The sequence below is a fragment of the Schistocerca nitens genome, chromosome 9, assembly GCF_023898315.1.
Source record: "Schistocerca nitens isolate TAMUIC-IGC-003100 chromosome 9, iqSchNite1.1, whole genome shotgun sequence".
Lineage (NCBI taxonomy): Eukaryota > Metazoa > Arthropoda > Insecta > Orthoptera > Acrididae > Schistocerca > Schistocerca nitens.
Genome location: NC_064622.1, coordinates 80,540,857 through 80,558,485, shown reverse-complemented (window position 1 = coordinate 80,558,485; position 17,629 = coordinate 80,540,857). Strand labels below are relative to the sequence as shown.

Here is a 17,629-nt window from a genome sequence, read left to right as displayed (position 1 = left end):
TTACACCTGATGGCTAAAACTGGAACTAATTTTTGCTAGAATAAATCGGCTCCACATTGACGCATCCTAATACCAATGAAGCTCGCTTCCACACGATAAATAAATCCCACAACGAATCTCTGTGACTAGCTGCACTTTCATTACACCCACCTGCTACTTACTGTAAATTATACCCAACCACGGGGTGGATAAAGGTTGAACATTTTCACATCACGTTAGACAAGCTATCCTCAGGTCTTCGGTAGAGGAGACTTTGTTATTAATCAGCGTATTTTGATATAATCTCGTATAGAAGTACACCAGTATGAATGCTTGTAAGTGACACGTGACACGTGTGGTACATCTGTTAACACCAATAATGTGTGAAGAATGACAAAAATTTAGTAATTTGTTGCTTCATTACCATATGAGAAATAATATGTTACATGCGCAATTTCCTATGAATAAATTCACATCTAGATGCAATTTCAAATAGTTATTTTCGAACGCAGTCGAATCAAGCGTAGCATGCAAAAGTTGACGTCTGTTAAAATTTAAGAGGGCTTTCTGCTAATTATGAATTTCTTCTTTCTTTGAGTAAGACCTAACAGCTTTAACGTCAAAACGTGTTTCATTCATGGTCTGGTTAATATGATCACTTCCTTTATGTATGTTACTACAGTTTGCTAATTGGTGGATGGGACTATGAGTGTCTATAGCAAATAACGTATTATCGCGTTTATTTTATTATAAATCGAGTCACGGATGACAAATGTTTATTAATCGGGTTCTAATTTCGCTCAACTATGACCATATTGAGATCTGACTCATTTGTCGTCCGTAGCAGGATTTATAATAAAATAAATACCTCACGAATTGCTGGAGAGCCTTACTGCGACTACGGCGCAACTGGTAGATATTTTCGTGTAATGGTGGGCACCGTAGTAACGTGACAAGGACAACTGTTTTAAGCCAGTTTCGTATTTTATGTTAATTTCTATTTAATTTCGCTCTCAGCGACGTGGGAACCTTTCCACGTGTCTCCATATCATCAGTCTTTGTGGCATTGTCGCTGCTTATCCGTACAAGAACAAGTAGCTCTATAGCTGCTCTCACTACGATTAGCTGCCACTTTCCAGACAATGAAAAAGCGAAGCTTACACTGGAAATTTAGAGATTCCTGCATCAGCAGCAAGTACACCATTATTGTGTAGGCGTAAGATGAACCTACTTTCAAACGACACGATAGTTACTTTTCTGGCCAACACAATAAATCGGTGTCTGTGTCTGCCTCAATAGCTGAGTGGTCAACGCAGCTGACTCCCATGTGGAGCAGCAGAGTTCGATTCCCAACACGGTCAGGGATTTTCCCCTGATGGGAGTAATGGAGCGGGATGCATTGAGCGTCGTGAGCCCAACTGACAAGCTACTTGACCGAGCAGTAGCGGCTTCTGTTACGAAAACACAACGGCCAGGAGAACAGTGTGCTCATCGCTCGCCCCTTCATACGGCGCCCAATGACGTCATTGGCAGAGGTTCTGATGAGCCCGTCAGGGTCTGTCAACGAGGGATGGAGAAAATGTCGGTTGAAACCAATGGTAGAATTCTTTTGTCTTTGTTTCATCTCTATGTTTACTGTTGGAATCAATAGCAAAGGGTAACCCATAATCTGTTATTTCAGAAACCGGTTATTTTGAGCGATAATTTGGAAATTTGTGGTAAGTTCCTACCGGACCAAACTACTATTGTCATCAGTCCCTAGGCTGACACATACTTAAACTAACTAAAACTAATTTACGGTAAGGACAACAAACACATCCATGCCCGAGGGAATTTTTGGATTCATCCTAACTAATGTGATTCCAATAGACTCATAATGACGAGATACAGCTCATCAATGCTATCTAATTTTTTCGTTGTAGCTGGAGCTAATGTCTTCTTCTTTTTCCTCTGTGAATGCAAGGCAGCTGTAAGCACCAGCTACGGTAACATGTACCACTAAATTGGCCCATCATCGTCAGTATAACATGCGAGGGAGTAAAATACAGACCTATTTTGAGACTGCAGAATAAAGGTTTTTCAACGAAGATAATTTGTAATTAATTGATTTCCCGAAAGTATTAACATTTCCATCACCATTAAAATTTTAGAACCGAGAGTTATTCTAGTATTCGCTTTAGAACTAATTATCCATGTTATGTCCATGTCAAAAAATAATTATTAGGATACCATTATTAGGATTCCCCCATGAACCATGGACCTTGCCGTTGGTGGGGAGGCTTGCGTGCCTCAGCGATACTGATGGCCGTACCGTAGGTGCAACCACAACGGAGGGGTATCTGTTGAGAGGCCAGACAAACATGTGGTTCCTGAAGAGGGGCAGCAGCCTTTTCAGTAGTTGCAGGGGCAACAGTCTGGATGATTGACTGATCTGGCCTTGTAACATTAACCAAAACGGCCTTGCTGTGCTGGTACTGCGAACGGCTGAAAGCAAGGGGAAACTACAGCCGTAATTTTTCCCGAGGAGATGCAGCTTTACTGTATGATTAAATGATGATGGTGTCCTCTTGGGTAAAATATTCTGGAGGTAAAATAGTCGCCCATTCAGATCTCCGGGCGGGGACTACTTAAGTGGACGTCGTTATCAGGAGAAAGAAAACTAGCATTGTACGGATCGGAGCGTGGAATGTCATGATCTGGCCTTGTAACATTAACCAAAACGGCCTTGCTGTGCTGGTACTGCGAACGGCTGAAAGCAAGGGGAAACTACAGCCGTAATTTTTCCCGAGGAGATGCAGCTTTACTGTATGATTAAATGATGATGGTGTCCTCTTGGGTAAAATATTCCGGAGGTAAAATAGTCCCCCATTCAGATCTCCGGGCGGGGACTACTTAAGTGGACGTCGTTATCAGGAGAAAGAAAACTAGCATTGTACGGATCGGAGCGTGGAATGTCAGATCCCTTAATTGGGCAGGTAGGTTAGAAAATTTAAAAAGGGAAATGGATAGGTTAAAGTTAGATATAGTGGGAATTAGTGAAGTTTGATGGCAGGAGGAACAAGACTTTTGGTCAGGTGATTACAGGGTTATAAATACAAAATCAAATATGGGTAATGCAGGAGTAGGTTTAATAATGAATAAAAAAATAGGAGTGCAGGTAAGCTACTACAAGCAGCAAAGTCAACGCATTATTGTGGCCAAGACAGACACAAAGCCCAGGCCTACTACAGTAGTACAAGTTTATATGCCAACTAGCTCTGCAAATGATGAAGAAATTGATGAAATGTATGACGAGATAAAAGAAATTATTCAGGTAGTGAAGGGAGACGAAAATTTAATAGTCATGCGTGACTGGAATTCGTCAGTAGGAAAAGGGAGAGAAGGAAACATAGTAGGTGAATATGGATTGGGGGGAAGAAATGAAAGAGGAAGCCGCCTTGTAGAATTTTGCACAGAGCATAACTTAATCATAGCTAACACTTGGTTCAAGAATCATAAAAGAAGGTTGTATACCTGGAAGAATCCTGGCGATACTAAATGGTATCAGATAGATTATATAATGGTAAGACAGAGATTTAGGAACCAGGTTTTAAATTATAAGACATTTCCAGGGTCAGATGTGGATTCTGACCACAATCTACTGGTTATGAACTGCAGATTGAAACTGAAGAAACTGCAAAAAGGTGGGAATTTAAGAAGATGGAACCTGGATAAACTGAAAGAACCAGAGGTTGTAGAGAGTTTCAGGGAGAGCATAAGGGAACAATTGACAGGAATGGGGGAATGAAATACAGTAGAAGAAGAATGGGTAGCTCTGAGGGATGAAGTAGTGAAGGCAGCAGAGGATCAAGTAGGTAAAAAGACGAGGGCTAATAGAAATCCTTGGGTAACAGAAGAAATATTGAATTTAATCGATGAAAGGAGAAAATATAAAAATGCAGTAAATGAAGCAGGCAAAAAGGAATACAAACGTCTAAAAAATGAGATCGACAGGAAGTGCAAAATGGCTAAGCAGGGATGGCTAGAGGACAAATGTAAGGATGTAGAGGCTTGTCTCACTAGGGGTAAGATAGATACTGCCTACAGGAAAATTAAAGAGACCTTTGGAGAGAAGAAAACCACTTGTATGAATATCAAGAGCTCAGATGGCTACCCAGTTCTAAGCAAAGAAGGGAAGGCAGAAAGGTGGAAGGAGTATATAGAGGGTTTATACAGGGGCGATGTACTTGAGGACAATATTATGGAAATGGAAGAGGATGTAGATGAAGATGAAATGGGAGATAAGATACTGCGTGAAGAGTTTGACAGAGCACTGAAAGACCTGAGTCGAAACAAGGCCCCGGGAGTAGACAACATTCCATTAGAACTACTGATGGCCTTGGGAGAGCCAGTCATGACAAAACTCTACCATCTGGTGAGCAAGATGTTTGAGACAGGCGAAATACCCACAGACTTCAAGAAGAATATAAAAATTCCAATCCCAAAGAAAGCAGGTGTTGACAGATGTGAAAATTACCGAACTATCAGTTTAATAAGTCACAGCTGCAAAATACTAACGCGAATTCTTTACAGACGAATGGAAAAACTGGTAGAAGCGGACCTCGGGGAAGATCAGTTTGGATTCCGTAGAAATGTTGGAACACGTGAGGCAATACTAACCTTACGACTTATCTTAGAAGAAAGATTAAGAAGAGGCAAACCTACGTTTCTAGCATTTGTAGACTTAGAGAAAGCTTTTGACAACGTTAACTGGAATACTCTCTTTCAAATTCTGAGGGTGGCAGGGGTAAAATACAAGGAGCGAAAGGCTATTTACAATTTGTACAGAAACCAGATGGCAGTTATAAGAGTTGAGGGACATGAAAGGGAAGCAGTGGTTGGGAAGGGAGTGAGACAGGGTTGTAGCCTCTCCCCGAAGTTATTCAATCTGTATTTTGAGCAAGCAGTAAAGGAAACAAAAGAAAAATTCGGAGTAGGTATTAAAATTCATGGAGAAGAAGTAAAAACTTTGAGGTTCGCCGATGACATTGTAATTCTGTCAGAGACAGCAAAGGACTTGGAAGAGCAGTTGAACGGAATGGACAGTGTCTTGAAAGGAGGATATAAGATGAACATCAACAAAAGCAAAACGAGGATAATGGAATGTATTCAAATTAAATTGGGTGATGCTGAGGGGATTAGATTAGGAAATGAGACACTTAAAGTAGTAAAGAAGTTTTGCTATTTAGGGAGTAAAATAACTGATGATGGTCGAAGTGGAGAGGATATAAAATGTAGACTGGCAATGGCAAGGAAATCGTTTCTGAAGAAGAGAAATTTTTAACATCAAGTATAGATTTAAGTGTCAGGAAGTCGTTTCTGAAAGTATTTGTATGGAGTGTAGCCATGTATGGAAGTGAAACATGGACGATAAATAGTTTGGACACGAAGAGAATAGAAGCTTTCGAAATGTGGTGCTACAGAAGAATGCTGAAGATAAGGTGGGTAGATCACGTAACTAATGAGGAGGTATTGAATAGGATTGGGGAGAAGAGAAGTTTGTGGCACAACTTGACTAGAAGAAGGGATCGGTTGGTAGGACATGTTTTGAGGCATCAAGGGATCACAAATTTAGCATTGGAGGGTAGCGTGGAGGGTAAAAAACGTAGAGGGAGACCAAGAGATCAATAAATACACTTAGCAGATTCAGAAGGATGTAGGTTGCAGTAGGTACTGGGAGCTGAAGAAGCTTGCACAGGATAGAGTAGCATGGAGAGCTGCATCAAACCAGTCTGAGGACTGAAGACCACAACAACAACAACAACAATTTAGAATATCCATTACTCATCTTTGGTTATAACTAATATCCGGAAAAAGAGTTGTCGAACTATCGAATTATGTGCATGTATATAATTTTATCTTTAAACACAGTCAGCAACTATAAGGCATTTCCATTTTGGTCTAAATTTAAAAGCTATTAGCATGGTGCACTGCAAAACGATCTTAGGAAGTAAGAAAATGTACTACACCTATTACTGAAAATACTGAAGGACAAGAAGAATATTATAACACGAATTCAAAGAAGACACTTGCTGTGTTGTGTGAATACTGCAAAACCATAACAATTATTAACTCATGGTTACAAAGTACAGACACGGTTTATTTACAGAAGGATGGCAAAACTGGAAGAAGTTGACATCGGACAAGATCACTTTGAACTCTGGAGAAATGCAGGAGTATGTGAGGTAATACTAACCCTACGAATTGTCTCAAAAGATATTTCGAAGAACTGAACACTTTTGTTCATAGTGTTTGTAGATTTAAAAAGAGTTTTGGACACTGTCGGCTGCAATACAGGCTATGAAATTCTGTGAATAGAAGGCGTAAAACTGAGGAGCGGAAGGTTACCTATAGCCTGTACAAAGAGCAGCCTGTAGTTATGTTGTTGTGGTCTTCAGTCCTGAGACTGGTTTGATGCAGCTCTACTACTACTTTAAGTGTCTCATTTCCCCTGTTGTTATAATGGTCGAAAAACATGGAAGGGAAAGAATTATTTCAGATAACAGTGAGACGGGAATGTGCGTCTTCCATGTTGTCTAGTTTGTAAAAGTTAGAAAGAGGATTTAAGTTGGGGAAGTCCTTAATGTTTGCCGATGACACGAAAAGTTCTTTGGAGATGATTTGAACTGAATGGACAGTGCCTTGAAAAGTGGTTATAAGAGCAATAACATCGAAAGTAAAACAAGGGTAAGGGAGGGTAATCAAATCGAATCAGGCTATACTGAGGGAATTAGACTAGGAAATCGGACATTGAAAGCAGTAGATGACTTTTCCTATTTGAGAAGCAAAATAACTAACGATAGCAAAATTCAAATTTAAATGATATGAGATGGAGATTTGAAGCTTGTACGTTAAACAGTTCAGATAAGAAGAAATTATAACAATTTGAAATGTGGCGCTACAAAATAACATGGAAGATAAGATGCTCACATCTGATAACAAGTGAATAGGTTGAAAGATCTCTGTTGGATTCCTTTCATGTTAATTTCTTAAATCTGTTGTCATTTACGGCATAAATTCCCTTCTAACTTTACTGTGGTGTTTCTGACTCTATCTGGGAGGAGACTGAGCAGTGGAACGCGCTACTTTTACGCATAAACAAGAACGATCTGTCGCACTACTACACTTTAAAACACAGTTTATATGTAATCCATGTCACACAGTCTCATACGGAACCTACATCCGCTTTCTTTTATATACTGTATATGATAAGATACTGTCATCCCCTTCCCTTCTGTGTGAAAGGATGAATGAGCAAAGTGTATTTCTAGTTGCATGCTTGATGGTAGCAGACAAGCCTGTCTGCTAGAGAACAGTAGGAGCAACGTTGGAACAGGTAGCTACGCTTTCTAAAAGGAAAGAGGTTTCTATTCTTGGTATGGTCCTGTCCGTCCCTTTTCATGTTGGTATAGGAAGCTGCCCCTCTGGTCACTTCCGTTTGTATCTGTGAGGCACCCTCGGTAGGGGCCCACGCCAGTCTTTCCGCGGCGAGCATCTGAAGTGGTAAGATCTCTGGCTAAGCGCGTCTCTGTTAAGTCTGTGGGACAATGGATTTCTTAAGTTCAGACTAAGTGAAAAATTAATCACCTTTGTTTCAAATTTAGATCTAAAATGTCTTCTGTTATCTTAAATTGCAACGCAGCGTAATTCGAGTGTGAAGTTCAGAATATCTTCCAGTAGCTGCTTTGTCAATACTTTGTGAGCAAAGTGGAACCACGTCTTGATGATCCGTAACTCTAACTCAGATCATCAATCTTAAATGCGAATGTGTGTGAGATTATAACATCTCGTCTTGAAAATATTTTTCAATATAGCAACTTTTCTTTATGTTCAAGCCATGTGGGCTGTACTTTCTGAGACCATTACCACATGCTTGTATAATTGTTTGACCCATCAGGTTAATAGTATGACGATAGTGACCAGTTGGAGATTTTTCTTTTGTAAATTGTGGTTCAATGTAATTTATTTTAATTATCAAAAGTATTTGTGGTGTAATCATCAAAGTAGCCCTCAGCTATTCTTTTCGGGAAGATTTCACAGACAATTAGTATGAATTTAGTATATCAGCGTGTGGTAATTTCATGACGGACAGGATTGCGCTACCTCCAAAACTTCTTTGGGTGAATCGGTTGGTTGTGGTTAATTTCCTCTTGCATATATTTCAACGTTCTTCGTGTGTTATTTTATGAATGCAGTGTTGTGTGCAGTCTCACAATCTTGGCTCCATATTTGATGTGTTCCGTAAGATTACAAACTCACATTTTCACAATCATAAATAAGGCACCAGTTTAGTTATGAACCAAGCTTAAAATGCTGAAATTTTAACGGAACAATGATCAATGTTAAAATAAATGTCCAAATATAAACTGATTTATTTATTTCTATTTAAATTCTCTTTATATATATATATATATATATATATATATATATATATATATATGTCAATGGTTGTCGTAAGATGACTATTAAAATATTATAATTAATGTTAGTCTGGTTGGCAATTTGGTAAACTAGACTGGATACCTTGTGAAACAGTTGCTCAGTAGTGCAAGGATAACTTCCCCAGATAGCTCACAGCTTTTAATCCGCTTTTATTATCTTGAATATCAGCACCGCTTTCAGAACAACTTCATGCATCAACTTTACAAGGTACTAACTCGAAATGAGGAGAAAAGAAGTTATCGGTAAAATTTTACTAAAAGGAGTAATTAATTGTGATAGGACACATCCTGAGGCACCATCACTTTCTCACTTCAGTAATTTGGGGAGCCCAAGGCTTGACTTCCGTGAATCGGTTCAAATGGATGTGGATTGCAGTAGTTGCGCAAAAGGTGAAGAGTCATCTTGGAAAATCTGGTTTTGTGCCGGTAATCCGCTCTAAAGTTACCCGATATTTCGCGTAACACGCGAGACTGCGATTAACGCTATCGAAATATAGTGCAAGTACGGCGTGGATCATCGGCACAAAAATCGATTTTCGAAGATGACAACGACTCGCTGGGAAAACTTTCATGCCCACAACAAAGATGAACAGGCTTCCACTGGAAGAATAGGCTGAAGAGACGACAACAATGTTCACATTCGAAGAAATCTGCCGTTTTCATCAACTACAACAAAGCCGTCACGATCGCTCAACATCACTTTTACTCGTGCTTACTTATAGGGAAAGGCAGATTCCACATGTGAATCAGTAACAGAGAAATCAAAGGTTGCAACATTTTTTCGTCGCTTGTAGTGCATCACTATATGTCGTAATACGAGATAGTTCCCACAAATTTCCATCTTGCGATGGAAAGATGTTCTTGGTCTTGATTTGTTGAGTTTACGATAGAATAATACGTGAACTAGAAATGGTTGTCGTACCGTTCTGCAGGACTCGCATCGTATCCAAAAGAAAATGTAAAACTAAAAATAATATTTACACCAACAGATAATTGGTGAGTATCTCAGATTATGAAATATCTCGACGAAGAAAAGTTGTGCAGATTTACTACAGCTCATGACATCGGAATTAGAAGAACGTCCTAGAAACAGCTCCTCACCCTCTTCTAGTCCAAGGCAGCCTACCTCCTTGCACGCCCATCCCACGCCTTCTTCACGGAAACACGTGTTGCAGTCGACCTTCTTGGTGTCACCGGCTTTACACGCTGAGACTGTAGAACGAGAGCTCATTGACAGGCTGTAACATGGGCTACGAATATGAAAACGACGTCACTAGTAAGTAAAATGCTTTTCAAATGATTTCTGTACAATACGCTAAGTAATAAACGGCCCAGTGACATTAATCTGAACACCGCTCGTGTTCGACGTTCGCGTGCAATAACCGCTCACAGACGGCGGATGGCAGCACTAGCAGTAACTTTCAGTTATCTACAAAATTATGTCTAAATCTCTGTTGAATGAGATAGAAGATCAACAGAACACGCAACTGGCGAGTACAAAGCGGGCTTCGGAAAAAATAGATTTGCCCAGAGCAAATTTTTAACTTAAAAACAGTCCTCAGGATCAGAACGATGGGAAACCTTAACACAGTCGTTACATTCATTAATTCCAAAAAACGTATGATTCCGTAGAGCAGATCCATACAGAATCGTGGAAACAATCACAGGTACAACATGGAAGAGGAGAGTAAAGCTTTCCGGTCATATCTAAATACCGGATGAGAAGAGGCTAACGAAGAACATTTTTGATTATATTTTTTAATTTGGAATAAGACATGAACAGATATGAAAAAACTTAATGTCACAGAAGACACCAAAGACGACAGGGAACAATTCAGGCTAGTCATCAACACTACAAAGTTTCATTTACAACATCAGTGTACCAAGCGATGGAGAATTTTCTCGTTTCAATCGCATATAACCTGCGGGAAAAATGCTCAAATATCAGTATGGGAGCTTTGCACAGTCTTAAATAGTCCTCGCGGCCGCTACGGAATCGATACGTATGGTCCTGAAGAATATTTACGGATTCTTCACTTAACACTACTTCTCGAATCTTTCATGGGATAATCGACTCCTACCTCCAATTCACGTTATCAAACATTTTCGTGACGCTCTCCCGTGTGGCAAACAAACATTTGATGATTCGTGTTGCCATTCCTTCAGTACGTACCATATTCTCTGTTAGTCCTAACGTGTATTGGTCCTACAAACCTAAACAATATGCCAAGATAGGACTCTCAAGTGATCTGTAAGCAGTCTGCTTTGTGTACTGACATATCATTTCGTGTTCATTTGAAATATTATCACAATCTAGAATGAAAATTTCACTCTGCAGCGGAGTGTGTGTTGATATGAAACTTCTTGGCAGATTAAAACTGTGTGCCGGACCGAGACTCGAATTCGGGACCTTTGTCTTTCATGGCAAGAACACTTGCTCGTGAAATGAAAATGGTCCGGAATTCGAGTCTCGGTCCGGCACACAGTTGAAATCTGCCAGGAAGTTTCATTACCACAATCTGACTGAAAATATGTGAAGCTTTTTCTCAGATAATATTGTGTTTGGTAGAATCGGTATACAGTCGTATGTATTCAATAACTTACACGTGTCAAATATTATCAATAAAGAATAGTTGCTGTTGATGGCAGTCAATAGGTCCCTGATAATGCACGAAATACGTGATATACCTGTGTGACAAATAAGAAGAATATTTTCTCTCCGTAAAGCATTTAGCGTACATTTAGTGTTGTCGACCGTTGTGGCCGAGCGGTTCTAGGCGCTTCAGTCCGGAACCGCGCTGCTGCTACGGTCGCAGGTTCGAATCCTGCCTCGGGTATCGATGTGTTTGATGTCCTTAGGTAGGTTTAAGTAGTTCTAAGTGTAGGGGACTGATGACTGCAGATGTTAAGTCCCATACTGCTTAGAGCCATTTGAACCATCTGAACATTTACTGTTCAGCAACAGTGTGGCACTACAGTTAGCTCTCCACGTTTATGGTTAACACTGTAAAGCTGCTTACTTAGGTAGAATTCATTCTAAGATACGAAACAGGAACTACTAATCGTAAATAACTGCAGTGTACCGGCACAATTAAAAAGCCAATTTGGTTGCCACGACTGGAAATAATTTGTTATCCCGCGTCTGGAATAGTGGCTACAGGTTGAACGAAGTTTAAAACCAGTGAAACCGATGGCATGAGCTTCATTACTTGTTTTCTACATTCGTCCTGAATAACGTGATTCTAATGGGCGCGTAATGACGTGATGCTGGACATCGCCGCTAGCTGAGGACTTACGAAAGGTTTTCGTGGCAGCTGGAGCTAATGTCCTGTTATCTGCCCTATGACAGCACAGTACGGCTGCCAGCAGCAGCCACGGTAACATTTACCATGAAATCCGCCCACCGACATCAGTGTAACATACGAGTTAATTACAGACCTATTTGAGACTCCAGAATAAAGGTTATTCTGCGATCATAATCTACAATTATCTGATTAACCCAGAAAGTATTAGTGTTTCCATCAAAAAGAAAATTTTAGATCCAAGAGCTATCACAGTGAACGCATTATAACCAATTATCCATGTTACGTTCATGTAAAAGTAGTTATTAAGGTAGAAGAATTTATCGTACGCATTACTCGAGTTTCGCTTTAACTAACATCAGAAAAACTACTGACAAATAATGTCCTCGTATAATATTTGATTCTTAAACAAAATCAGAACTGCAATATATTTTCATTTCAGTCTAAATTAAGAAGCTTTTCGCTGGGTGCAGTGAGGAAAATGATCTTACGAACTGAGGAAAGGAACAACAATTATTACAAAAAATATGGAAGCACAAAATATTAATGGACTTCAATATATTATAGAACCAGTTATGATTACTTTGAATGAGAGTCGTGTAAAATTGAGCGTTCATCACTCAACTTTGGTATTCTTTGGTTGATTGATGTTAGAATCAAATTGTTTTTTGTCAATGTCATTAAATCTTATTTGATATGGTTATTCTATGCTAAACTGGGATAAATGCACGGTCAGATATTGTGTTGGGAAGTAAAATTTGGAGAAACGTCTATTTAGATAGGACTTGATTTTGACTGCATTAGTTAACACGGTACTTTTCGGGTATTTTGGCGATACTTAGTGACAGGGTAGAATCGCAGTCGTCACACACCGTCCATTCCATTCAGCTGCTCTTCCAGTTCCTTTGCTGTCTCTGACACACCTACAATGTCATCGTCGTCAAACATCAAAGTTTTTATTTCTTCTCCATGGATTTCAATTCCTACTCCAAATTTTTCTTTTGTTTCCTTTGCTCCTTGCTCAGTATACAGGATGAATAACATCGGAGATAGGCTGCAACCCTGTCTCATTCCATTCCCAACCACTGCTTCTCTTTCATGCCCCTCGACTCTCATAATTGCCATCTGGTTCCTGTACAAATTGTAAATAGCCTTTCGCTCCCTGTATTTTACCCCTGCAGCCTACAGAATTCGAAAGAGAATATTCCAGTCAACATTGTCAAAAGATTTCTCTAAAGTTTACAAATGCTAGAAGCGTGAGTTTGCCTTTCCTTAACTTATCTTCTAAAATAAGTCGTAGGGTCTGTACTGCGGCGCGTTTTCCAACACTTCTATGGAATCCAAACTGATTTCCCCAAAGGTTGGCGAACGGCCTAACGAACTCTAAACGGAAATCTGCGAATGTATCCAGTAATGAACTGAACAGCTGTTGCTGCCGCAGCCATTTCGTGCTCGCAGGTATCGTGGAAGCGACAACATCGTCTCCATCCATGCCTTACAGTCGATTACTATGTTATTCAAATCTAGGTACAGGAAGACTTTCTATCACAAATCCGGTCCAAGTCACCTTGTATCCTAATACAGTCACTCAACGACGACACTTTTCCGTACATCACAGCATCATCAGCACACAGCCGCACATTGCTATCCACCCTATCCAAAAGATCATTTATGTAGATAGAAAGCAACAGAGGACCTACCACACTTACCTGGGGCACTCCAGATGATACATCGTTCTGTTTGGGAGTGGAACAGGCAGAGAAGATGTTAGTTGTGGTACGAGGTACCCTCCGCCACGCACCGTATGGTGGATTGCGGAGTATGTATGTAGATGTAGATGTAGATATCAAAGGAAACGAAATATGATTTTTTTCCATCACTATTTTTGACTCAGAAAACATGTGCCGAAATGGTAACAGTGTTACAGTGGAGAGACCCTGCTCACCTCTGCGCGTCCTTTGAAGACAGGCTTTGAGGGTGCAGGCGGCCGGCTTGCCATCAGGGCCGCAGGTACACGTGTTGCAGTCCTGCTTGAAGGTCGTCCCAGGCGTGCACTTCTCCACATCTGCAATAAAGCACGGCGTTCAATTAGTTAGTTCACTTCCTCGAGAAAAGCTCGCTATCAAACGAGGAAGATTTAGTAATCTCACATTCCTTGTGCATTAGAAAATCGGCAAATTTGGATATTTCATTTTTATACATCCAAAATGTACGTAAGGTGTAGTTCTTAGTTTTCAAAGGCTATCGTGATGAACAGCGAAATATGATCAATACACCGCAAGGTGTGGTACGGAAAGATGGCTAAAGCCTGAAATAGCTTCAGCCGAAATTTGTACAAAAAACCCTATCGTTTTCCGGAATGACAGATTAAATACAGTTTGTGGTGGATTGTTTATTCTTGTCAGAAGTAGTTGTAGCGAAATTTAATTAGATTGTCCCTGTGAACTGGTGTGGATAGAGCCTATACTTGACAGTCGGAATATATTAATAACTGGTTCCTTTTAACAACCCCTCGACCCGGATGATGCAGTTGCTGAACAGGTCAAAGAAAACAGGTCAAGGAAAAGTGTCATTTCACTCAGGTACCCCATTCATAAAAATATAGTTTGTGGTGACTTTAACCTACCCTCGGTATGTTGGCGAAAAAAACACATTTAAAGTCGGTGGTAGGCACAAAATGTTGTGCCTTCTCAGAATATTATTTCGAACAGTTAGTTGACGACCGCATTCGAGGTATAAACGGTTCCGAAAACATCATTTCATAGCAAAAAATTATCCTGACCATATAATTAGCATCATGACAGATACAGGGGTTGGTGACCAAACGAGTGTCATAGCTAGACTGAATACTGTAACATGCAGTTCCAGCAAAAATTAACACAAAATACATCTATTTAAGAAAGCAGATAAACATTCCCTTGACATCTTCCTAAGAGACAGCCTCAATTCCTTCCAATCTGTCTATGTAAGCGTGGACCAGATGTGATCAAAATTCAAAGAAATAGTATCGACGGCATTTGAGAAATGTATACCTGATATGAGATAGTGCTGATTCCCCATGGTACACCTAACAGGTTAGACCACTTTTACAAAACCAACGAAAAAACCATGCCAAACTTAAAAGAACACAAAATCCACGATACTGGTTAAATTTTACAGAATCTCAATATTTAGCGGGATCTCCAGTGCGAGGTACTCTTAATAGTTTCCACAACGAAACTCTGTCTCGAAATTTCTTAGAAAACCCAAAGAGATTCTGGTCGTACATCAGTGGCAAGACGCAATCAACGCCTTCACTGTGAGATAACAATGGTGAAGTTACTGCTAACACTGCCACTAAAACAGAGTTACCAAACACGGTTTTCAGATACACCTTAAACAAATAAGATGAAGTAAATACTCCAGTATTCAAATCGAGAATGACTTAACTTAGAAGTAGATATCCTCGGTGTAGCGATGAACACTTCAGACGATAGTAACCAGTTGGAGATTTTTCTTTTGTAAATTGTGGTTCAATGTAATTTATTTTAATTATCAAAATTATTTGTGGTGTAATCATCAAAGTAGCCCTCAGCTATTCTTTTCGGGAAGATTTCACAGACAATTAGTATGAATTTAGTATATCAGCGTGTGGTAATTTCATGACGGACAGGATTGCGCTACCTCCAAAACTTCTTTGGGTGAAAATTGAATCGGTTGGTTGTGGTTAATTTCCTCTTGCATATATTTCAACGTTCTTCGTGTGTTATTTTATGAATGCAGTGTTGTGTGCAGTCTCACAATCTTGGCTCCATATTTGATGTGTTCCATAAGATTAAAAAATCACATTTTCACAATCATAAATAAGGCACCAGTTTAGTTATGAATCAAGCTTAACATGCTGAAATTTTAACGGAACAATGATCAATGTTAAAATAAATGTCCAAATATAAACTGATTTATTTATTTTTATTTTAATTCTATATATGTCAATGGTTGTCGTAAGATGACTATTAAAATATTATAATTAATGTTAGTCTGGTTGGCAATTTGGTAAACTAGACTGGATACCTAGTGAAACAGTTGCTCAGTCATGCAAGGATAACTTCCCCAGATAGCTCACAGCTTTTAACCCGCTTTTATTATCTTGAATATCAGCACCGCTTTCAGAACAACTTCATGCATCAACTTTACAAGGTACTAACTCGAAATGAGGAGAAAAGAAGTTATCGGTAAAATTTTACTAAAAGGAGTAATTAATTGTGATAGGACACATCCTGAGGCACCATCACTTTCTCAGTTCAGTAATTTGGGGAGCCCAAGGCTAGATTTCCGTGAACCGGTTCAAATGGATGTGGATTGCAGTAGTTGCGCAAAAGGTGAAGAGTCATCTTGGAAAATCTGGTTTTGTGCCGGTAATCCGCTCTAAAGTTACCCGATATTTCGCGTAACACGCGAGACTGCGGTTAACGCGATCGAAATATAGTGCAAGTACGGCGTGGATCATCGGCACAAAAATCGATTTTCGAAGATGACAACGACTCGCTGGGAAAATTTTCATGCCCACAACAAAGATGAACAGGCTTCCACTGGAAGAATAGGCTGAAGAGACGACAACAATGTTCATAATCGAAGAAATCTGCCGTTTTCATCTACAACAAAGCCGTCGCGATCGCTCAACACCGCTGTTAGTCGTGCTTACTTATAGGGAAAGGCAGATTCCACATGTGAATCAGTAACAGAGAAATCAAAGGTTGCAACATTTTTTCGTCGCTTGTAGTGCATCACTATATGTCGTAATACGAGATAGTTCCCACAAATTTCCATCTTGCGATGGAAAGATGTTCTTGGTCTTGATTTGTTGAGTTTACGATAGAATAATACGTGAACTAGAAATGGTTGTCGTACCGTTCTGCAGGACTCGCATCGTATCCAAAAGAAAATGTAAAACTAAAAATAATATTTACACCAACAGATAATTGGTGAGTATCTCAGATTATGAAATATCTCGACGAAGAAAAGTTGTGCAGATTTACTACAGTTCATGACATCGGAATTAGAAGAACGTCCTAGAAACAGCTCCTCACCTTCTTCTAGTCCAAGGCAGCCTACCTCCTTGCACGCCCATCCCACGCCTTCTTCACGGAAACACGTGTTGCAGTCGACCTTCTTGGTGTCACCGGCTTTACACGCTGAGACTGTAGAACGAGAGCTCATTGACAGGCTGTAACATGGGCTACGAATATGAAAACGACGTCACTAGTAAGTAAAATGCTTTTCAAATGATTTCTGTACAATACGCTAAGTAATATACGGCCCAGTGACATTAATCTGAACACCGCTCGTGTTCGACGTTCGCGTGCAATAACTGCTCACAGACGGCGGATGGCAGCACTAGCAGTAACTTTCAGTTATCTACAAAATTATGTCTAAATCTCTGTTGAATGAGATAGAAGATCAACAGAACACGCAACTGGCGAGTACAAAGCGGGCTTCGGAAAAAATAGATTTGCCCAGAGCAAATTTTTAACTTAAAAACAATCCTCAGCATCAGAACGATGGGAAACCTTAACACAGTCGTTACATTCATTAATTCCAAAAAACGTATGATTCCGTAGACAGCCAGACAGTATTCTTAACAGTGGAAGAAGCAGGTATCGACCAAAACACCAGATAATTAGTCTAACAGACACTCAAAGATACAACTTCGAAATTAAGTTCATAGAAAAATTCCTGAACCCTTCAGGATCAAGACAGGAGTTCGGTAGGGAATGGGTTGCCACCGACTCTCTTCAGCCTGGTCTTAGACAAAATCATTAGAGAGTTGAATAAAGGACTACGAGAGAAGGACATCAAAGGAATCCATATATGACAAGTAGGAGTGCAGCT

The 17,629-nt window shown here is 39.8% G+C and overlaps 1 protein-coding gene across 1 annotated transcript in view; it reads right to left on the bottom strand.

Annotated features, from left to right (window-relative positions):
- Window positions 1-10,325: 10,325 nt before the first annotated feature.
- Window positions 10,326-17,629, bottom strand: part of LOC126204018 (U-reduvitoxin-Pr21-like) — a 74,082-nt gene continuing 66,778 nt past the window's right edge. Inside the window, exons 5-6 of the mRNA XM_049938447.1 lie at window positions 13,707-13,826; window positions 10,326-10,381 (exon numbers count right to left, since the gene is read on the bottom strand). Of these exons, the coding sequence (XP_049794404.1) occupies window positions 10,326-10,381; window positions 13,707-13,826 (176 nt within the window). The remainder of the gene's footprint in view (window positions 10,382-13,706; window positions 13,827-17,629) is intronic.